This window comes from Bos javanicus, chromosome 27 (genome assembly GCF_032452875.1).
Source record: "Bos javanicus breed banteng chromosome 27, ARS-OSU_banteng_1.0, whole genome shotgun sequence".
Taxonomy (NCBI): Eukaryota; Metazoa; Chordata; class Mammalia; order Artiodactyla; family Bovidae; genus Bos; species Bos javanicus.
In genome coordinates this window covers 32663250-32686649 of record NC_083894.1, presented here as the reverse complement: position 1 = coordinate 32686649, position 23400 = coordinate 32663250, and the positions used below count along the sequence as shown (strand labels likewise).

Sequence of the window (23400 nt, the reverse complement as noted above, 5' to 3'; positions counted from 1 at the left end):
TAACAGTACTGAGTAGAGTTCCCTGTGCTATACAGTAGATCCTTATCAGTTATCTGTCTTATATATAGTAATGTGTGTATGTCAGTCCCAATCTCCCATTTTATCCTCCCCATTTCCCGCTCGGTAATTGTACGTTTGTTTTCTACATCTGTGACTCTATTTCTGTTTTATGAATAAGTTCGTTTGTACCATTTTTAAAGATTCTGCTTATAAGCTATATCATATGATACTTATCTTTCTCTTGGACCCACATTATCAATGAGGACTGTTAGACTAAAAAGGAACAGAAAAACAATTGTAACAGCTTTAAATAGAAAAGTGACTTAAAGAGGAAAGGGGAGTATAACAGGATATAACTGGACCCCAGGAAGACTGGAAAGCAAGACTATAAGATTTCTTTTTTTTTTTTTTTTATATATTTCCATGAAATCAAAATCTTTTAATAATATAAATTTACCCTCAGTTTCATTATTATATTTTTCACCCCAAAAAGTTCACATACAGAGTTTTTACAAAGTGGTATTCTGGCAGTTGATATCATAATGACGCTGCATATTAACACTCTGTATTGAAGAGGTATTATAAAAATCGCATGGCACATTATTTGCTAAGAAGTAGCATAGTAACAATTGGGAGAAGATTCCTAGGTTTACTGTACCCTGCTTGACGGCTTCTATGGTACTCACAGTTGTATCTCAGGATTTCTCAAGTGCTGCCCCACTCATTTTTCCCTTTCCTAAAAGGCCACAAGGCTTGTGGACAATAATTGGCTTAGCACGACAAAACTCAGATGCCTCCAAATGAGAAAAGCTACTCCCAACCACCTGGGCTGCCCCTCCTCCTGACTACCTAGCCCATCCTGGACAGCCTGAGTCTGGCTCACACCCAAGTATCTGCCCAATCCTGCTTTCCCACCTGTGCTTCTAACAGCCCAGGATGCACCCCATACCTTGTCTCCCTGACACTAACAGGTATTGGGCCCGAAACACACAGAAACACAATCCTAGCCTCAGCTTCTGCTCTATTTTGGCATTTCCACTTTTGATACATGATTTTAATATTCCTTTTAAAATCCAACTGGATCAAACCCAATGCTATGGAGTGTTCACTCTGATAAGTTTTCAAGTGTCCCAAAGCCGTAGGCTCTGCTTTATCCAGGTGACAGTTCCCAGCTTCCCAGGAAACCTCAGGGGGATGGGTATGCCTTCTTCTCCAGCTACAAGACTGCAGAGTGGGTCTCCTGCAGGTTCTCCTCAAGCTTCAGTCCCAGGTTGTCAATTCCAGTGCTGGTGACTGGTGGTACACTGCTTTCAGCTGGCTCTGCCGTGCGCGTCGGGGTGGAGCAGTACAGGATGAACCCCACCATGATGACGGTGAAGGACAGGATGTAGAGTCCTGAAAACGTATAGCCAAATAGAAAGAGTCCGAAGAAAAGACTGTAGAGGTCAGCTGTCAGGATGCCCAGGTTGACAGAAGTGGCACTGGTGACTTTGATCACCAGTGGCATGAAGCTATACAGGCAAAACATACAGAAGGCAAATGCTACAAATAGCAGGGCAATTTTCCAGTCCCAGTGAATGCTAGCAATATCCTTATATTCCACAATCAATAGTTGTATGCAACTGATAATTGTTCCAAATAAGCCCACCATTCCTAAAAACTCCTTTCTGCTCAGCTTCTTCACGATGTATTCTTCACACACATTAGAAACAGCATAGAGGGAAGCTCCAAGAAGGACCACGATGTCACCAATCAGTACATTGTCTTCCCTCCCTGCTAATATGTCTGCACCAACCATAGTTCCTACACCCAACAGACAGACAGCCACAGCAATGAAGTGGATCACTCTGTATCTTGCATAAAGAATAAACCATGAAAGAGCCATCAACACAGGAATCCCAAAGCAATCCAAAAGACTCTTACTATTCATTGCTAAAAGTACACTTAATACTATTTGTGATGAATGCATCTTCTAGGTAACTCCTGGTTTTAATTTCTATGAAATTCTGAGTTTTTCATGTGCCTCTTATGATGTCTGTCTTACAAAAGATTTCCTATCTTTCCCAGCAGGCTCCTCTGTCCATGGGATTTTCCAGGCGAGAATACTGGAGTGGGTTGTCATTTCCTTCTACAGGGGATCTTCCCGACCCAGGGATGAAACCCGCGTCTTCTGCTTGACAGGCAGATTGTTTTTACCACTGAGCCACCTGGACACTGGTTAGCGTTGGGTACTGGTATGCTCTGACAATCAGGTAATTAGCTTCTACATCTACTAGTCTAAGCAGGATGTACTTCCACCATTTCTTTTTCAATATGTATAAAAAATTATCACTACCTGATTGAAATGCCAGCATCACTGTATAAATTAGAAACAGCAAACAATAGTTGATAAAGCTCTGAAGCATGGGGGTATTCACTTTATATCTTTCTGCCAAGTACTGGCTGGTGATGGCTGTCCCACATATACACAAGGATAACATCTGACCTAAGGCAATTGTTTTCAAAATATTCCAGGTGAAGAGTTTGCCCTTGATCCAGAGCAGCAGGCTGGCCGAGCCCGGCGCGTGCGGCTGCCGGCCGCTAGGTCCCGCCGGCGAGGCGGCCTCCTTGGGAGCCCCGCGGTCTCCGGCGCCTGGAACCCCTAGAAGGGCTGGATCCCGACGGAGGCGGCGCTTGTGCGGCCGGTGGGCTCGGCTCGGCCAGTGGGTCCCGCTCTCGCCGGCGTCCCTCTCTCACCTCTGCTGGGCGGACTCCTTCTCAAGACTATAAGATTTCTCCAGACTCTCAAACAGAATCTGTTCCATGAGAATTAAGACTTGGTCCATGCTATTCTTTCCTCAGTGGATGATTTTTGAGTGCATTTTGAGTTCAGTGCTGGTTAAGAGATAGTGAGGCATAAAAGGAAACATCAGACTCTCTTTGCTCTCAAGAAGTTCAACAGCTAGGGAAGAGACAAGACTTCCCCTCCCACTGAACACAAAGGGTGTTCAGATGGAGTTCACTAGTCCTGGAAGTGTTTCACATGATTGAGAGGTCTCTGCATCCTAGGTAGACTCAAGAAGTCTTCGTGTAGGGGAAAGTACTTTATTTTTTTCTTCTGGGAACTGTAGAGTTGTCATCATAGATAGAAGGAAAGATGAGGAAGACAGCATGAACAAAGTCTTGGAGATGTAAATTATCTGGCAGTGGCAGTAAAGACTAGAAGGAGGGCAACGAGGAATACTCAGTAGAGGAAGAAACCCACATTGGGCAGGAGTGAGAGAGAAGTTGTGCTAAGCTGAGGAAGGGCCTAAAAATGCCAGGCTGATCAGACTAATCTTAATGGAGCAATACAGAGCCACCATAGGTCCTTTAAATTTTTTAAAAACCTTTTATGAAATATTTCATTTATATAAATACACACACATGGTATGCTGTGTGCTGTGCTTAGTCGTTCAGTCATGTCTGACTCTTCTGTGATGCCATGGACTGTAGCCCACCAGGCTTCTCTGTTCACAGGGATTCTCCAGGCAAGAATACTGGAGTAGGTTGCCATGTCCTCCTCCAAGGGATCTTCCCAATCCAGGTCTCTGGCATTGCAGCAGATTCTTTACCATCTGAGCCACCAGGGAAGCCCAGCACATGGTATAAAGGTGTTTGTATAATGTATAAAGAAGGCTGAGCACTGAAGAATTGATGCTTTCAAACTGTGATGCTGGAGAAGACTCTTGAGAGTCTTTTGGACTGCAAGGAGATCAAATCAGTCAATCCTAAAGGAAACCAACCCTGAATATTCATTGGAAGGACTGATGCTGAAGCTGAAGCTCTAACACTTTGGCTACCTGATGCAAAATGCTGACTCACTGGAAAAGATCCTGATGCTGAGAAAGACTGAGGGCAGGAAGAGAAGGGGACAAAAGAGGATGAGATGTTTGGATGGCATCACCAACTCAAAGGACATGAGTTTGAATAGGTTCCTGGGAGTTGGTGATGGACAGGGAAGCCTGGCATGCTGTAGTCCATGGGGCTGCAAAGAGTTGGACACGACTTAGCAGCTGAGCAACAACAATAAGGTATGAAAAATGAAGTGACATCTGTGTGCCCTTTATTCCACACATGAAATAGAACACAATCAATACCTTTGAGTCCCTCCTGTGTTCTCTTTCCCCATAGTTACCTTTACTATTTTCCAAAGTGATCACTATTCTAAATTTTTTATTAATTGTTCTCCTTGCCTTTGGATTTGATTTTATGACATGTATATTAAGCTCCATGTGACTTTAAAATTACCTAATTTTTGCATTTTTCATCTTGCTTTTTCTATGTTCCTCCCCCACCACCTTTTGTGTTTCTTGCCTTGTTTTGGATTGTTTGTTCTTAATTTTGTTTCTTGCTACTAGTTTTGGAAATTACTCTATATTCGTTTAAAGATTTACCCTTTAAATTTGGTTTTGTGCACTTAACATTCAAAAATGTATTAGCATCTCTGGAGTTCCCTGGTGGCTTAGTAACTAGGATTCTGGGCTTTCACTGCCATGGCCTGGGTTCAGTCTCTGGTCGGGGAACTGAGATCCTGCAAGCCGTGCTTCACAGCCAAATATATATGCATGTGTGCATGCTAAATCAATTCAGTCGTGTCCAACTCTGTGCAACCCTATGGACTGTAGCCCACCAGGCTCCCCTGTTCATGGGATTCTTCAGGCAAGAATACTGATGTGAGTTGCTGTGCCCTTCTCCAAGGGATCTTCCCTTACTCAGGGATTGAATCCTTGTCTCTTATGTCTCCTATATTGGCAGGAAGGTTTTTTACCACTAGGACCACCTGGGAAGCCATATATATTTACTATATATATATATATATATATATGTACACACATATACACATATGTATATACGCACGCACACATATAGACATCCTAACCCCACTTCCCTCAAGAATTAGAACCTTGAAATGCTTTATCTTCTATCAACCCTAGCCTATCCAGCATTGCTCACATATTTTAGTTCTTGTTTTTAAGCACACAAATTATCACTTTTGTTTTTATTTGTATAGATTTATATACATGCTATCATTTTCATTACTCACAATTCCTTCTCACATTGTAGGCTTTTTTTCCTCCTAGAATTATTTTACTTCCTAAAGTAAATTGATTAATGAGGATATCTTGGAAGTAAGAATATTTGTTTTTTTTTTTTAAATCTGAAAGCAACTTGAAATACAGATTTTCTGGATATAGTGTCCAAAGTTAATAGTTATTTTTTCCCAGCATAATCAGCAGCCCCCAACATTTTTGGCATCAGGAACTGGTTTTGTGGAAGACAATTTTTCTACGGACCAGCGAGGGGGATGGTTTTGGGATGATTTTAGCACGTTTTATTTATTGTGTGTTTTATTTCTATTATTATTATTATGTCAGATCCATCTCAGATCATCAGGCATTCAGTTTTGGAGGTTGTGGACCCCTGGTGAAGATACTGTTCCATTATACGCTGACTTTCATTGTCACAAGTGAGGAGTCTGTTGTTAGTCTAATTATTGATTTCTCTTTGTATTTTCATTGTGGTAATCAGTCTTTTCTTTTGGATGTTTAAAAAGATGTTTTCATTGTGTTTGCTGTCCTTCAGTTTCACTACAAAGTGTTGCTGCTAAGTCGCTTCAGTCGTGTCCGACTCTGTGCGACCCCGTGGACTGTAGCCCACCAGGCTCCTCTGTCCCTGGGATTCTCCAGGCAAGAACACTGGAGTGGGTTGCCATTTCCTTCTCCAATGCCTGAAAGTGAAAAGTGAAAGTGAAGTCGCTCAGTCATGTCCGACTCTTTGCAACCCCATGGACTGCAGCCTACCAGGCTCCTCCGTCCATGGGATTTTCCAGGCAAGCGTACTGGAGTGGGGTGCCATTGCCTTCTCCGACAAAGTGTATAGGAATGCATTTTATTTTATTTATACTGCCTTGTGGAGTTGTATTTCCTTTATATCTTCTGCAAATTCTGGAGAACTCTTAGACATTATCTCTAAGTATTGTCTCTCATTTTCTGTTTCTATAATGTCAATTACACATGTATTATGCCTTCTAATTCCATTCTTCATGTTTCCTGACCTCTCTTTCATTCATATTTTCCATCTCCTATCTCTAGGTTCTGTGTAATTCATCCATTCTCTTCCATTTCACTAATTTATTCTTCAGGGATATTTAACATAAAAACTGTTTCCTTTGAGTTTTTCATTTCAATTATTGCATTTTAAATTTTAATTACAATTTTTTCCTTGTTATTTTTTGATACTCTTTTGTTCTTTGTTTATTTTTCCCTCTTTTCTTCAAAAATTGCATCATGAATACAGTTCTACTATATTCACTTTCTGATAAGTCAATATTCCAGTTTGTTGGGGATCATGCATTTGCTATCTGTCATTTCTGCTAATGCTGACTTATAGAAGTTTGTTTCTCCTTGTGTTTGATAACTTTTTACTTGAGCTCTTTTTTGCTTTGACATAATCTGTGGGGCCTGGATTGAGATATTTTATTCCAGAGATGTTTATATTTGCTTTTGTTTGGATTGAGTGCACTACCAAACTCGGATCACTTTAATTCAATTTCTCAACTTGAGGTTTTCCTTATATGTGGGTAATATGAATTAAACTCCTGACCCCCAGTGAGAACAGATCTAGGTTATGAATTCTAAAGGAAGATTAATTTTTATATATAGAAAATATATAAAGCCACCACAGAGACAGTTTTCCTTTGCTAGAAGGATGTAGTTTTCTTTCGTTTATCCTTTAAATGAGGATGTAGCTTTATATGGAGTTTAGCTAGTCAACCTTGCATGAGGCCAAGGCCTGGCCTCCCATTTCCCACTCACATCAAAGCCGCATTAATCTCTAAAACTCTAGGTTTCTGTGTTTGGCCCCAGGGCATCACTTACCCTTCTTGTCTCAGCTTACTCTCTGTTTTTGTGTAAGTAATGTACGACCACTGGAGACTTCCCTTTCTTGAAAACACATAAATACATTTAAAAGTGTGTTTGCTGTAATTTATCCAGTACCTTAGTGTTAGGGTCAGATGATATTTTTAGAATGCTATATTGTCAGAAGCAAAAGTGCCATTGTAGACTTCTGCTGGGCACCTTCCATCGCTACAGCATCTCCTAAACAACAGGAGGAGCAGACACCAAAGGCAACCTAGGGATGACCCCCTTTGCCTGTGTGTTCCTGTGTGCTATGGAAGTTCTCGAGTCAGAGAAGCCCAGGTAAGCAGCTCTGCTCACATGGTGATCTTACAGCTAGGTCTTGAAGAGTAAGAAGCCACAGCCTGTCAGGAGCAAGGCTGGCAGGCTGTTATTAGAGTGAGTGACAGCCAGCTCAGAGGTATGGAGTCTTGAGATGGTCTTGGTGCCCATGGGACATGAAAGGGGTGGAGTGGCAGGTGCCTGGGCACAGACAGGAGTGACATGTGGGTAGAGAAGTGGAGTTCTGACCCATTCACCCCAACAGTTACCTTATAGACATGGAGGACAGAACTGGATGGGGAGGGGGCAAAAGCTAAATAAGGTATAGCCCTTGCCCTCTAGCAACCGTCAATCTAGGAGGGACAGAAAGACCAGACTGCCTGCTCCAGAGGAAGTAAGATTACTTCTTTCTTTCTCATTTTTTAAAATCCTTTTAGAGGAGTGAGCAGGATGCTTGGCCCCCTTAAGTGCTCATCTATTGTTCATTGAATGAATCAATGGGCATAAATAATTTTCCTATAACACAGATATGAATAAATGCTAAGCAGAGGTGAATACAGAGGGAGAGGTGGTCAGCACTGATACTGGGAATCTGAGACTTCAGATTTAGGGGCTTCAGGGGGATGCCCAGAGTCCTCCTGGGGTGAGCCAAAGTGAGGGACCATCCCCTTCAAGCATCTTTTACTGCTTGCCCTTGGCTTCTCCTCGCTCGCCCCTCCCCTTCCCATGGAAGTGGCCTGGGACTAAAAATCAGCCTGGGCAACACCAGAAGAGCTTTGTAGACGAGATTAAAAGCAAATCAAAGAAGAAAAATTGTGGCTCGGTTTATGTCTTCCTAATTAAAACCCCGCCAGTCTCCCTTCTTTTTCTTTCCAGCTAATGTTACACTAACGAGCTGAGTTTAGTGGCATTTATGTAGATAAAAGTCCCAATGATTGATCTCAATGGCTTGTTAAAATTAGTTTCAGTCCACCATATTGATTTAATTCCATTGCTTGAAAGTGCTAATTAATAATGATAATAAAAGTGTCTCGGCCCATTATTATCAGTGGGCAGGCAATGGGGGGGTGGAGGTAGGGGGAGAATTGCTGTTTTTAGTGTCACTTACTCAGTCGAAGGGTGGCCTTTGAAAGCTGGCAGAGGGGACAGGAGCCTGGGGATGGGGCCGAAGGGGTGTTCCTGTCTCTTTATGGCTGATTCCTCCTGAGAGTGCTGGGGGATGCTTGGAGGGGTGAGAGGCTGGTAGATGCATGGGTGCTGTATGAGCCATGCATCTTGCTTATTCTTTAAGCCTCTTGATTCCCTCCAGAGCTGGTGGGTCGCTGCTTGCCTGGTGGCACCTGAAGGAGGTAAAAGGTTTAAACTTCAGACTGTTCCCAAGGGTGATGAAACTGGAGTTCGCCTTTTAGACACTGATGAACAGCTTCTAGGAATCTGAGCTCTGAACCTCAGCCACCCATACCCTATGCTGCAGGGACCCCAGGAGGAGAGGGAGGAATTTGCGGCAAAGAGATCAATAGATGAGGAGCCTGATGGATGAGGAAAGTGAAAGCAAGTGTTACTTGCTCAGTCGTGTCTGACTCTTTGTGAGCCCAGGGACTGTAGCCAGCCAGTCTTCTCAGTCCATGGAATTCTCCAGGCAAGAATACTGGAGTGGGTTGCCATTCCCTTCTCCAGGGGATCTTCCCGACCCAGGGATTGAACCCAGATCTCCTGCATTGACAGGCAGATTCTTCACTGTCTGAGTCACCAGGGAAGCCTGGATGGGGAGAAGGGAGGAGGAGTTTAGAGAGCAAAGAGGAAAAGAGTCTGGGAAGTTGAGTTAAGAAGGGAAAGTTAGAGATCTCTCCTAAATTAATTAATTTGGCTTTAAAGGAGTCTCCTTGCCTTTGATAAAGCCCTAAGCCCCTGGAAAGGATTCTGCTGGCCCCTCTGGGGAATAAGGTGGGGGATGAGGGAAGAGGGATGGCAGGAATGGAAACGGTGCCTGGAGAGACGAGCCGTGGTTCCAAGACAGCAGCCCTACGGGAGTGGGAGGCGGGGAAGGGCTCCTGCGTGTGGCCAGTGCTCCCCAAAGGCCAAACCTCCACTTAACTGCAGAACATCTCGCCAGACCCCCAGTCTCTCTGACCCCTGCCTCCAACAAAGACTGTAACATGTAGAAGTCCAAGTTCCATGAACTATGTGTGGCTGACATGTGGGAGCAGTTGGAGACCTATAATTCTTCCTCTGTTGAACTTTATGACCATGCATGGCATCATCGCTGGCACTTTGAGAGCCAAGAAGGGAGTGAAAAGAGCTTTTAGGTCCCTGGGGATGTGGTGGAGTAAGTGGGATGAGAGACAGATACAGGTTAAGAACATGCAGCCTCTAGAAGTAAGGGATCAGGGACCCACAGAAACAGCTCAGAAAGTCCACACGAGGGCCCGGCAACCAGAGGGCCAAGAGATGACCTTGACTTAGGCAGGGTTTGGATCAGCCAGTCACTGCCCATTCTCTGGCCTGGGCCACTGGGTATGAATCAATCTGTTTAAGGCAGAGGTCTATAAGGGATGCAGCTGCTGGATCTGGCAATTCTGAACATCATTGTCTTGAATGTAATATCCAAAGATCCACCTGATATAGGCCTGTTCCTGGAGATGCTCTTTATCAAAAGACCTTATGAAGCACTCTCCCCCACTCCCCAAAAGATTAATGGAAAATTCACACTATAGAATTTGAACTATATATGATTTGCTCTACAGTTAACTCAAGCATAATTATACCCAATAATTATATGGTGTAGTTCTGATATTAATTACAATCCATCCTCATTAAGGAATTAACCAAACCATGTGTGGCTGGGGATGGGGAGGGGAGGAGGGAATAGTTTTTTTAAAGATTTATTCTCCATTTTTCTTTTTCCAGGTTATGCTGATTTCTCTCTCCTCCTGTGCTCTGTGCTATACTTGTTCCCCCAGTGATGTGAGTTGGGATACTCTGTTTCGTATGTTAAGGTCCTTATTACTAACCAAAGAAAGTCACCTTTCTCTGTTCATGCTATTCCTCCAGGTTCACTTAAGAATCTCTATCAGCAATACGCCTTGGGAAGGGTGCTCCCTCCAATATGATCAGTCAAATGCCAACTGCTGGCTGTACTTTATCTGGGACTTCTATTTGAATGATCGTAGCTCTGTTTCTCACTGCCTACTCCCCGCCTTCTGCTCTTGTATGCAGCAGAGTGCCCTGCTTTGTGATAGGGTGAAGGGGTTTGAGCTCGACTCATTTTGGGGGAAGAGTAACTTCCAGATTGTGCCCAAGCTTAGAATAGATTGCCTTTGGAAAAAATATGGGGATCCATATGCTTCTTTGTAACACTGTCAGCCTCCCTCCCTGTTTCATCTCAGGAGGATTACTGTTAACTATTTCGTACACGTGTTTGGATGGGGTAACAATGCACTTGGCTGAGATATGGATCCTGGTGGGGATCTTCGAAGGAATCCAGCCATTTCTCTGTTTTTAGGTGGAAGCCATTATTTCTGTTTTCTAGGGTCTAGAAACCCCATGGAATGTTGGAGCGTATAATGCCTCCTGTCATCGTCTGGTACCTTCTACAGTTCCTTTCCATTTTGCTGCATCATTTTTTTTTTTTCCTTTTCCCTTTTCCTTTCCCTCTTGCATTTTTCACTTTTGCTCTCTTCTTCTGCAGTGCTAGCCCACTCGTCCCAGCTGAGACTGACATGAGAATGGTCAGCTGGTCCCTGTGGAGGACCCTGGGAGGGAGAGGGGGCTCTCACCAGGGGGGTGGCATGCCTAATGTGGTGGGGGACGTGTTTACTTGTAGAGACCTTAGGATTGGCAGCCCCACTTGTCCCTCTTGGCATGGCTCGGGTGGCAACTGGGGATGAAGGTATTTCCAGTTGTAATTTTGGAATAGACAGTCATGGGTTATCTAGTCAGATGGATGGAGCACACGGCAAGGTGTTCCAGCTCAGAGTTCAGTTTGGAAGTCTGCTGGCCTATAGCCCAGAAGTTAAGACTCTCTGACCGTACTCAGTCGAGAACACAGTGGATAGGGTCAGGTCCTGGGGGTGGAGGGCTGGCAGGGTACCAGGGTGTTCTTATGGGGTTCAGGGACCATTCAGTCCTTAGTGGGTGTGTGCATGTTCATGGGTGGTGGCGGGGGCAGGAAGAGAGGGTTTCTGCAACAGCCAGAGAAAGAGAGAAGGATTTTAAAATCTCATGCATTTCAGTTCATGAATGTGAAAATTGAATTTGCCACCAGATCCAGGAGGTAAATCCTGTCTTGCAAACTGGAGGCAGAGAAGGAGGTCAGACGCTTGATTAGTCTGAACGTGGAATCAGAGGTCAGGAGCTGGTGGGGGGTGCAGCTTGAGGCAAGATAGTCCAAGACTCTGTGTCCAGAGCCCAGAGGGTGTGGGTTGGACGGGGGGGTGGGGGGGAAGCTATGCAGTGGAGTCAGCCTGAGTTGATGGCTTGGGGTAAGCATCTATAGGCTAAGGTCCTTGAAGCTGAATCCCGTGGACCTCTGCAGTGACTAAAGCCGAAGCCCTGGTATAAGATGAGCATAGACAGTATTACAGCTCAGGGGCTGTGAGCACAGGGCTTATGGGACCCTGGATGTGGTTGGTTGGACCTGGAGGAGCATCCAGATAGGGGTACAGAGTCCTTTGTGGGGAGAAAAGAGAGAAACTCAGTAACTGCAGCTGGGCAAGCGTGTCTGGAACCGCCCTCCTGACTCACAAGGGCCTACTGGATTCACCTCTTCCCACCTCCAAGTCCAGTGACGTTGTGCTCGGAGGTTGTTTGCTTGAAATCAGCCTTGATGAGAGCCAGCCCAGGTGGCTCAGTGGTAAAGAATTCTCCTGCCGAGCAGGGGACCTGGGTTCAGTCCCTGGGTGGGCAAGATCCCCTGGAGAAGGAAATGGCAACGCACTCCAGTATTCTTGCCTCAAGAATCCCATGGACTGAGGAGCCTGGTGGGCTACAGTCCATGGGGTTGACTAAACAGCAGCAACAGCAGATAGTACAACTCTGCAGTAAGCACCAAATGCTATAAACTAGGGCTTGTTTCGCCCTGGAGAGCTGGTTGTTAAACATTTAGCTGCTGAGAGGAGAGCCTCTTTGATGTCTCCCGAATGTCAGGGAGTGGGGTGTTGGTGTGGACTTTATCCTGTGCAGTTAGCTTAGAAATGGCGCATCCAGAGGCTCATCTGAGTCTGTTTGGGGAGAGAGAGAAGACTAGAGAGGGAAGGGGCTGGCACCGGATCTGCTTCAGAGGCTGCCACCAGAGGTGGTGCTAATGAAGGCCGATGAAAGCAACCGTCCGCAGTCCCGCTTTTAGCATCTTGGCCTATCGCCTTGCTCTGGTGTGGTGTGTGGGCACCGTCACACGCTGCTGGGTAGTGAAAATGGATACAGGCTTGTTGAAAAACAAATTGGCACCTTGTGCCATGAACTTGAACCGTGAATACCCTTTGACCCAATAATTCTCCTCCTGGGAAGCTACTCTAAGGAAGAAATCCTAAACACTTCCATTGTTTTGGAAATCCCACACGACAAAAAAGGTCTTAGCTGCAACTTTATTTAGGCTAGTGAAAAGTTGAAATTAACCTAAATGTTTCATGGTAACAGAATGCTTGAGGAGTCTAAGGCGTATCTTCTTAGTAGATTATTATGCAGTGATTTAAAAGGATGGGAAAAAAGTTCAGGGCAAGCACAGAAGTGCTTATGATAAGCAGAATACAAAGTTGTAGAGTAGCATTTTTCCATCGTGTCTTTTGGAATACGACTCCCGTGTCAAATATATTCGGGAAGTGCTTGGTGTCCTATGCCCCTCTCAAGACTGCGTGCACATCAACGCTAAGGGTTCTGAGAAGTTCTGTGGTTTAACCTATTGCTTCTTGAACTTATTTCACCCCAGAGTCCTTTATCCAACCAACATCGATTACCATCCTTCAGCATTAAGGCTCAGCAGAACAGTTTTGGGAAGCAGTGACACACGGAACAGTTAGTTACATGAAAGTGTCCATCAGAATACAGGGAGGAAACAATGACAAAAGGCGAGCAGGGACCGGAGTAGCCATGACTGTGAAAGATTTTTTTTTTAAGTCTTCTTTTTTGGGGTGTATCTTTGCCAGAAATCCTTTAAAATGCATACCTTTTATTAAAGAATTATATAAAAGCCTCTCTTCAGGCAGGTTTGTCTCTTTCTCTGGTAGATGACATGTAAGATTCAGAATTTGTACTTTCTGCATAATGGATAAAACGTCCATACAACCCAGGGGGATTTTTGACAGGTAAAGAGTGTGATGGCTGGAATTTGATGTAGCAGGAAGCCACTCAGAGTGCGAATGTGGATTTGGGATCAGTGTAGTTCATCACAGCAGAGTCTTCAAAAAAAATTAGTGAATACTTCCCTAATAGTTAAAGGTGTACCAGGCACCATCAGAGCCCTTTCCACATATTGACTCATTTAAGCGTCACAGCAAGTCCACAGGGTAGACACTGTGCTTGTCCCCCACTTCGCAGATAGATAAGTAAACAAAGCCACAAAGAGGTTGGGTGACCTGCTGTGGTTCCAAGCCCCTGTCTCCAGGGAGCAGATTCTTTATCAACACCCAGAACTGCCTCATCTGAGGGACCAGTGATGATATTGCATCATTAGACAGGATTTCACGGTGGTGGATTTAACTTAAGACACAAAGCCATTCCTGCCACGAGAGCAATGGGACCCTTGCTTCTTGGGTTCGTAAACTGGGACCGTGTAGACCCTTCACTTCCTCTGGTCATATCCACAACTGTGCCAGGTACAAACAAGACGAAGAAGGGGAGAATGAGTCTCCAGGTCTGGTCCCCGTGGGCCGGGAGCTCCTCTGGCTTCTGTAGCTCTTCCTATGGCCGCTGGGAAGGGTCCTGTTTCTTCCTTTTCATCCACCCCTCTGACTTTAGTTTTTAATTTTTCTTTAAAAAGGTGTTAGGATGTGATCATATGTCTCTGTGTGCTGATATTTTTGGATTCCACCATAGATGGGTTAGGAAGATTCCACCATAGATGGGTCAGGGAGCCCATATTGACTAAGTTTAGAGACCTATTTCAAATGGCTGAGATGCCCAGAGTCAGAGGGATGGGTTGGAGGGCCACTCAGGGTCACCTCCATTCTCTGTATTCTGGGGTATTTTGAATATCAGGTCTCAGGGGAATCTGGTTGACAGGAGTCACCATCTAGAATCTCGTGTTGTCCCGGATAGGGGAGACAGAGGTGAGGAAACAGGAAAAAGAAATCTGTTCTACATGGGTTTCAAAGGTAATCATTCCAAGGTGATGCATTTGGGGCTGGCATGTCCTTGCCACAGTAAGTCATACTGGTTCCTTGCCCTGTACTCCTCTGAGGACACGGGGAGGACCAGCTGGGCACCATTCTCTGAGAGTAAGAGCCTCTCGTGGGCTTAAAGCGCGTTGTTAAATCAACCCAGGCCCTCTCATCCTCTTCCTTCTAGACTTTTCCACTCTGGATGAAATAACTCTGGAGTCTGACATCTGCTCACAGGCCCTGCTCTCTAGCCCTTTCTATCACTCTTCCCTTTAGCTCGTTGTTGTTCAGGCGCTAAGTCATGTCTGACTCTTTGCAACCCCATGGACTGCAGCACGCCAAGCTTTCCTGTCCTTCACCATCTCCCGGAGTTTGCTCAAACTCATGTCCATTGAGTTGGTGATGCCATCCAACCATCTCATCCTCTGTCACCCCCTTCTCCTCCTGTCCTCAATCTTTCCCAGCATCAGGTCTTCTCCAATGAGTTGGCTCTTTGCATCAGGTGGCCACAGTATTGGAGCTTCAGCATCAGTCCTTCCAGTGTATATTCAGTGCTGATTTCCTAGTCCCAGTGTACAGCAAAGCATTAGACCTTTTCTGCAAATCACATTCACCTTATTATTCACTCTACATGGACTGGTCATTTCCTATAAAGTTTTATTCTTTTACTCTTTCACCAGTTTTTATTTCCTCACTTATTTAATGGTATCATTTCCCCCCTTCTCGTAGGCTTCAAACTTTACACTGATTACTCCTGAATTTCATATGATCTGTTTTGAACCAAATACCCAGTTTGTCAAATCAAACTTTGTATGAATTTAAAATCTGTCCTCTATTTTTACCTCCCTGATCAAAGATGAGTTTGATAGAAACCATTTGTAGAAGGGTCTTCCTTTGAGCACAACTTCTCTGCAAGCAATACAGTATTAAGATTGTTGGACTGACAAGAAAAATAGGGCCCATGTCATGGCGATCCAGTGTCCTCGAAGAACAGTATCTCAACACCCCACTCCCCTCCCCGCCCTTGCCCCCGCAAAAGAAAAGCGTGTTACCAGTGAAGGCCCGCCACTTCCTGGTGTGGCCACTGAATGTGCTAATATTCTTGTTTTTGTCACTGGCTGGGGGGCCTGGCCTGGGCAAGGCTTTTTTTTTTTTTTTTTTATCATCACCACGATTTTTCAAAACTAGTAATATGGTTGAGGAAAGAGTCTAAAGAGCAATGGTTGTTGCTTTGGTCCCTGGAAAGAAAGATTATGTTTTGATAGTTCCTTCATCTCTCAGGGAGTTTGCTTGCCCAGCAACGTAATATGTGTAACAGAACTACCCTGGACAATTCCGCAGGGACTCTGGGATGATCAAACAGGATGAAACACTAACCACAGTTAACAGAAGTCAGTAGTCATGACTGCTTGTCCTGTGCCAGGCGCCGTGCATCATGTTTTGGGTGGTGATTATTTCTGCTAAATCTCGTGTGTTTCCATGAATTCCATCCACCAGTCTCTCTCTCTCTTTTTTCCCTCTCTTACCAAGTCCCATGGATTCTCTTTAAGGTATTTACTCTTCCCAGTTGTTCTGTCCCACCTGAGTGGAGGCCTTCACTTCTGCTCACTGCGGCCACGGTTCTCTGGCCTCTTTGGCCTCAGTCCCTCCCTCGGCTAAGCCTCCTGCAGGTGCCCCCAGACTGACCAGCTGAAGAGGCCACTGCCTTTCTTTATTTTTGGCTGCATGGGGTCTTTGCCGTTGCCCTTGGGCTTTCTCTAGCTGCAGTGTGCGGGTTTCTCATTGTGGTGTCCTCTCTGTTGTTGAGAACGGACTCTAGGGCATGCAGGCATCGGCAGTTGTGGCTCCCGGGCTCTCGAGCACAGACTCAATAGTGACGGCACATGGGTTTAGTTGCTCCAGGGAATGTGGGGTCATTCCAGATCTGGGGTCAAATGTGTGTCCCCTGCATTGGCAGGCAGATTCTTAACTACTGGACAGTGATCCAGTGAGATGGACTTACAATCTAGTTGAGGGGGGAATATAGACACCCAAGTGTTGTAAAAATGGGAGGAAATGAATAACAGCACAAGCAACAGTATCAAGATGGCTAAGTGACATGGGAAGTCCATGCCGCTTCCTTGAAACCACCTCCTCTTCCCATTGTAAAACGATTCTGAGTCTCCCCACGACCTTATCTGGTGTCAGGGTTCTCCGTATTCTGACTCCAGATGACCTTTCCAGCCTGTCTCCTGTTGCTCCTTCACATGCTCCTGCCATGGCGAATGTGATTCCCTTGTTTCCTAGACCACACTCCATGTGGTCCTTCCCCCAGGACTGCACCCACCATCCTCTACCTGCTTCTGCTCCGTGATGCCTCCTCTACAGATCCTGCCCCATAGTCAAATTCAGCTCAAGCTCTTCACTCTCCCCTGAGTCTTCACCTTTGCATCACTAATGGTGCTCCCACTGGCAGGTGCTCCATTGGCCATCTTGACACTGTTGCTTTGTGCTGATATTCATTTCCTCTTCTTTTTAGAAACATTTGGGTATCTATCTTCCTCCCTCAACTAGATTGTAAATTCTTTGATGACAAGGGTTGGTGTGTGTGTGTCTCTCTGTGTGTGTATACATATTATTTCTCACAGTGTCTAGTCCATAAGAGATATGCAATGATTCTTTAATCAGTGAAGGGATGCCAGTATATAAATGTAGCGCTTGGTTCCCAAGGCTTTAGCTCCCTTCTTCAGATTTATGAAAATATGAATCTTCCTTAGGAAGCAGGGGAGAGAGAGAGGGAGACTGAGGCACGTGGAGGGGAGAGAGAGAGAAAGATGGCCTTGTACAATGTCTTGAACGGAAACTTGCGTGAAACCCGGGCCTTTGATGCTCAATCTACTATTTTCTGGGGCTTCACTTAAAGAATTCAGCCCAGGATCCCCAGATCACTAGGAGAAATGACCAATAGCAGAGTAGCTGGAGCATGCTGCCAAGAAATTACAGTTAGGAGCAGTAATAACGGCAGTGATAATAATGATGATGGTGATGGTGATGACTACGATGACGTTCTAATAATTAGACAGCAGCTCTGAATGAGCCCATCTCCTGAGTGACAAATCGTTCACGGGATACATAGGAATCTGTTTCCTTTTACTGTTGGAGGGAGGTCCCCCTCTCCCTCTATGGTCATGACCCCAGGCTCCCCAAGCCACAAGGACAGATCAGGAAAGCTGGCCCACAGGCTCCTGACCGGCAGAAGGGAGGAAAGTCCTTTCCAGTCCCTTTAGTCTTGACTGAAAATAAAGTGAGGGTCCCTGGGTTCTCCTATAAACGGTAATGATAACACAATTATCATGCAAAACAAAAATTAAGTTTAATGGTGCAAAGCCAGGGTGTACTGGGGAGGTAATTCATATTAATTATGTTTGGATTAAAAGCTTATTTCTTTTGTTAGCATCTGCAAGTAGAAACTTAGCTGTAAGGAAAAAAAATCCGCATATAATTACAGCCTCTTCTGGACGAGCAGCGTTGGACTTAATGGAGCATCCCTGCTCTCTTCAAGCTCCCAGAGAATGGTAATATTTCACATTTTATGAAACACAGAAGAAATAAATTACAGGTTTAATGATAAGAACTACTTGGGCTCATAATGAAATCTGATTGGCCAGTTAATCCACTGAGACCCTCAGATATGAACCATCCAAAAGGGGTAAAAATGATGAAAAATGAAATTAAATGGAAAAACCTTCACCCGCAGCCTCTTTTGCGGAGGCAGGGTGTGTGTTGGGGGGAGCAGAGAGCAGGGGAGAAGCCCTGGGGTGGAGGAGAAACATTGCTTTCCCCAGGTTTGGGGAGAGTGGATGGAGTGAAGGAATTTCCTTTCTGTCTGCCCATACCCCCGCTGATTTCCCATGGAAACTAAGCTGGGAGACTTCCCATTGGGAGAAAGGGACAGGACCAGAGGAAGGAGGTGATTTTCTCCAGGTGACAAAGCTCCCGGGACCTCCAGCCTTCCCTTGTCTTAAACAAGAGAGACAAAGACAGAATGAAAGCTAATTGGAGTTGGCTGGGCTGATAACAGATTTTGACACCCAGGACATATTTTGCTCAGGGAGGAAGGTCAAGGTGTCTGTTTCTAAGGGGGCTAAGTTCTTCCAGGCTTGAGATGTGTTCCCAATAGGGACTTGACGCAAAGTTTTTCTGCAGGGCCAGCTTGACCTGTACCTGCCCCTCCTTGCCCTGCAGCATCTTGGGAAATAGGCCCACCTGTGTGGGCTCCAGCTCTGTGAAGTCTTTTCATTGCATTCTGAGAGGCAGCTGGGGCACAGCAGAAAGAATTTGGGCTTTGGAATAGGACAGGCCTGGCTTCTAGTTTTTGCTCTGATATTTATTTGCCTGATGACCTTGGACAGAGTACTTCTCCATCTCAGGGCCTCATCTGTGATTGGTTCTTGTTTGAAGCTTCAAGGAGAATAATGTGTATGAGAATTAAATATGCATAGGGCTGGAGACCTGTTAGATGCTCGGAGAATGAGAACCGTGACCATTGCTACTTCTCCTGTTGGAAGGATGAGAGAAGCTTCTTATCCTGGGCAAGGCCTGCAAATCAGCACGTGCCCACAAGCCCATGGGGAAATCAAAGAAATAGCTTCGTAAGAATTTAACAGATCGTTCCAAGGTCTCTGAGTCCTCGAGTCTCTGACGGTGCCATCTCCCGGCCAAGGCATGGTCTCCCTAGATTCCATACACACAGAAAGTCCATGAAAGATGCATTGTTAATGTCAGGAGGATGAAACAGGTAGACCCTGCATCTGAAGGAGGCTTCTTGCACACTCAACTCTCGGGTCGCCTGCTGTCCTCATCAGCAAGCTCCCCACGTCTGTTTGGCGTAGCTGCTTCATCTGGGGTGAAAAAAGACGTGAGTAAGGAATGGGGGTGACGGTGCAGGCGGGGAAGAGCATCCATGGTGCTAATTCCCCCGGGTCTTTGCCATCTGGTCTTAATGCCTCCGTGGAGGAGGATGGAAAAGTAAATTCCTGGAGCTTAATATTATTAGACGAAGCAGATCTCAGCTCAGGACGTGGCACTGTGCATCATGACGTTGCACTGTGTTCCAGGAATCTTTGAGAGGCCCCGAAGGGCCCTGTGGTTTTCTGGGGATTGCTTGCAAGGCTCTGTGTCTCAGCCCATCTGTGCTGCTGCTCTTGTCCTGAGTTCCTTTGGAATGACCTTTGTCTCCCGGGCCTGGGGGGGTCTCAGCAGGGCCCCTTTAAATGATCCAAGCTTGGGTGTGATCTGGTCCCGCCCCCTTGCTGCACAAATGGGGAAGCAGATGAAACCCATGAACAATGCCCAGTGCAGGGCAGTGCCACAGGCAGGCACTCAATAAACGGTAGATGTCCCTTTTACTTAAGTAACTTGTCCAGGGCCCCATAATGCCAGGCTGGGAATACTATGGGCCTGTTTTTTCACTATTTTTTAAAAGACTTTATATCTTTATAGCAGTTTTAGGTTCACAGCAAAACTGAGAGGAGGTACAAAAATTTCCCAATGTGCTCTGCCCTCACACACGCACAGCCTCCCCCTTTATCAACACCCCGAACACAGTGGTACGTGCATTACAACTGATACCTCCACTGACACGTTATTATGACCCAAAGTCCTTCCTTTAAGTTAGGGTTCACTCTTGATGTTGTACATTCTGTGGATTTGGACAAATGTATAATGGTATGTATCCATCATTGTAGTAACACAGAGTAGTTTCACTGCCCTAAAAATCCTCTGGATCTTTCCTATTCATCCTTCCCTGCCCCCAACCCTCGCAACCACTGACCATTTTACTGTCTCCATAGTTTTTCCTGTCCTAGAATGTTATACAGTTGGAATCATACAGTGCATTGCTTTTTCAGATTTTGTCTCACTTAGTAACATACATCTAAGGCTCCTCTATGTCTTTTCGTGGTTTGATAGCTCATTTCTTCTTCAGGTCAGTTCAGGCGCATCCAACTCTATGATCCCATGGACTGTAGCATGCCAGGCTCTGTCCTCCCCTTCCCCTCCTGCCTTCAATCTTTCCCAGCATCAGAGGCTTTTCCAATGAGTTGGCTCTTTGCATCATGTGGCCAAAGTATTGGAGCTTCAGCTTCAGCATCAGTCCTTCCAATGAATATTTAGGACTGATTTCCTTTAGGATTGACTGGTTTGATCTCCTTATAGTCCAAGGGACTCTCAAGAGTCTTCTCCAACACCACAGTTCAAAAGCATCAATTCTTCAGCACTCAGCTTTCTTTATAGTCCAACTCTCAAATCCATACATGACTACTGGAAAAACCATAGCTTTGACTAGACAGACCTTTGTTGGCAAAGTAACGTCTTCGCTTTTGAATATGCTGTCTAGATTGGTCATATTCTTCCAAGGAACAAGTGTCTTTTAATTTCATGGCCATGGTCACCATCTGCAGTGATTTTGGAGCCCAAGAAAAATTTCCATTGTTCCCCCATCTATTTGTTATCTATTCCTCATTTCTTCTTAGTGCCGAGTCATATTCCATTGTCTGGATGCCCAGAGTTTATTGAATCTTCACATAATGAAGGACATCTTGTTTGCTTTTAGCTTTTGGCAGTTATTAATAAAGCTGCCGTAAACATCCTGGTTTGTGTGTGGACATAGCTTTTCAACCCCTTTGGGTGAATACCAAGGAGCAGGATTATTGGATTGTGTGGTCAGAGTATGTTTAGTGTTTTAAGAAACCACCCATCTCTCTTCTGAAGTGGCTGTCCCATTTTGCATTCCCAGTGAACGGGCGTTCCCATTGCTTCATATTCTCACCAGCATTTGGTGGTGTCAGTCTTCTGGGTTAGGGCTGTACTAATCAGGGTGTAGTGTGTCTCATTGTTTTGGCTCCCAGTGTCTGAGTATCTAATATGCCAAACAACAAGCTAGTACTTTTATATACACTGTCACATTTAATTCTCATCAAAACCCTTAAAGTAGGTGTCATTTCAACTTTGCTGAAAAAAGAAAGGCTTAAGTAGATGCACTCATCTGACCAGGTAGCTCGAGATCTTCTAACTCCCAGTTTGGAGTTCTCTCTACTCTGCTACACAGCTTTAGGATTGGGGATAACTATTTTCTCTTATTTTTCAAAATAACTAATTTGCCAAAAGTCCTCTGATGCCTTCTCTTAAGTGGACATTTGACCGTGTTGCATTTGACTTTCTTCTTCCTTTATTAAACTATAGTCACAGTAACCACAGTCCCTCCTCGTTCTCTGACATCCAGGGTAACACACCTCACTCTTCCACCCCAGGGCATTTGCACTGCACCCCTCCTTCCCCCAGCCCTCTCCAGTTCATTTATGGCCTACTCAATAAAATAGCACTCAGCACCTCTCCAGTTTCTCCCTGTCCAATGCTCTGCTTTACTGACTTCACAGCAGTTACCCTACATGAAATTCTCTTGTTGTTCAGTCGCCAAGTTGTCCGACTCTTTGTGACCCCATGGACTGCAGCGCGCCAGGCTTCCCTGTCCTTCACTATCTCCTAGAGTTGGGTCAAACTCATGTCCATTGAGTTAGTGATGCCATCCAACCATCTCATCCTCTGTCACCCGCTTCTCCTTCCCTTAGATGTTTAAGAATATGAACTCCAAGAAGGCAAGGCATATGTTCTGTTAACTGCCACGTCCACAGCATTGGAATGCTGTGGGCCCGGTGTGGAGTGGAGACTCGCTATATCTTTGCAGGATGAATGAAGGAAGTCCAGTCTGTCTCCATGTCCACTGTTAGCTGTGCTTCCCAGTCACCTTCTTGAATTAGTTCCTCTTCTTGCAGTTGTAAGCTCTCCTCTGTCTGTAGGAGCTCACATCTTTGCACAGAGGAAAGTAAAAAGCAGAGTAACAGCATGTATTGCTGCTCTATCCTCATTGCCTTGCATGCGAGTGGCACAGGGCTGGGGATGCTGTCTTCAGTGGCAGTAAGGAGCGATGATCTGGCTGCCAGGACAAATGCACTGCTTTTTCATTCGGGTCCAGGTGTTGGGAGGCTGTTCTCTGGCTGAGGAGGAAATAACAGATCATGCCAACAAGACGCAGCTTTGGACTTGAAGCAAAACTTGAGACAAGAAAGTAGGAAAAAAAAAATCTCCTATGGTTAAAAGGGCTGGAAAACTCTTTTCCCATAGTCCAGTGTTCAGAATATTTTTGCTTAGAGAGAAAATAGCAGCTTTCAGGTTTGAAGAGAGTGGTACTATCACCAAGCCTCTCAGTAAGCATTTGGCTGGGCACACAGAGAAGTGAAACCACCCACAGAACTCCAGTGACATCCGGAGATGGGGCAATTAAGAGCGGCAGGTGGGAGTTGAACCCCCCGTGGCTGGAGGGTCATGTAGGTCTCTTGCGTGTTGGAGCTAGACAGAGCCAGGTATGGGGTGAGCACAGCCTCAGAAAGAAGTGGATACAGAATAAAAAGAAGGGAGGGGACTTCCCTGGTGATTAAGAATCTGCCTGCCAATGCAAGGGACATTGGTCCGATCTCTAGTCCAAGAATATCCCACATGCCACGGGGCAAGTAAGCCCGTGTGCCATAACTATTGAGCCCATGCCCTAGGTGCCACGCTCTGCAACAAGAGGCCACTGCAATGAGAAACCCATACACCACAACTAGAGAGAAGCCCTTTCTCTCCAGAACTAGAGAAAGCCCGTGCACCTCAGTGAAGACCCAGTGCAACCAACAATAATGAAAACAAAATAAATTTAAAAATTAAAAAAAAAAAGCAGGAGGGAGGGAGTGATCAAAAGAGGGAGAGGGAGAGAGAAAGAGAGATAGTGCCCACTTGGTTTATGATGCCTTTTTCATACTCTGTTCCTGTGACGATTGCCCAACTCCTTGAGTCAGCATGAACTTCCT

At 45.3% G+C, this 23400-nt stretch overlaps 1 protein-coding gene across 1 annotated transcript in view; it reads right to left on the bottom strand.

Moving 5' to 3' along the window:
- Positions 1-459: 459 nt before the first annotated feature.
- Positions 460-23400, bottom strand: part of LOC133240110 (solute carrier family 35 member F2-like) — a 64533-nt gene continuing 41592 nt past the window's right edge. The window contains exons 2-3 of the mRNA XM_061404733.1: positions 2208-2729; positions 460-1918 (exon numbers count right to left, since the gene is read on the bottom strand). Of these exons, the coding sequence (XP_061260717.1) occupies positions 1217-1918; positions 2208-2729 (1224 nt within the window). The 3' untranslated portion in view covers positions 460-1216. The remainder of the gene's footprint in view (positions 1919-2207; positions 2730-23400) is intronic.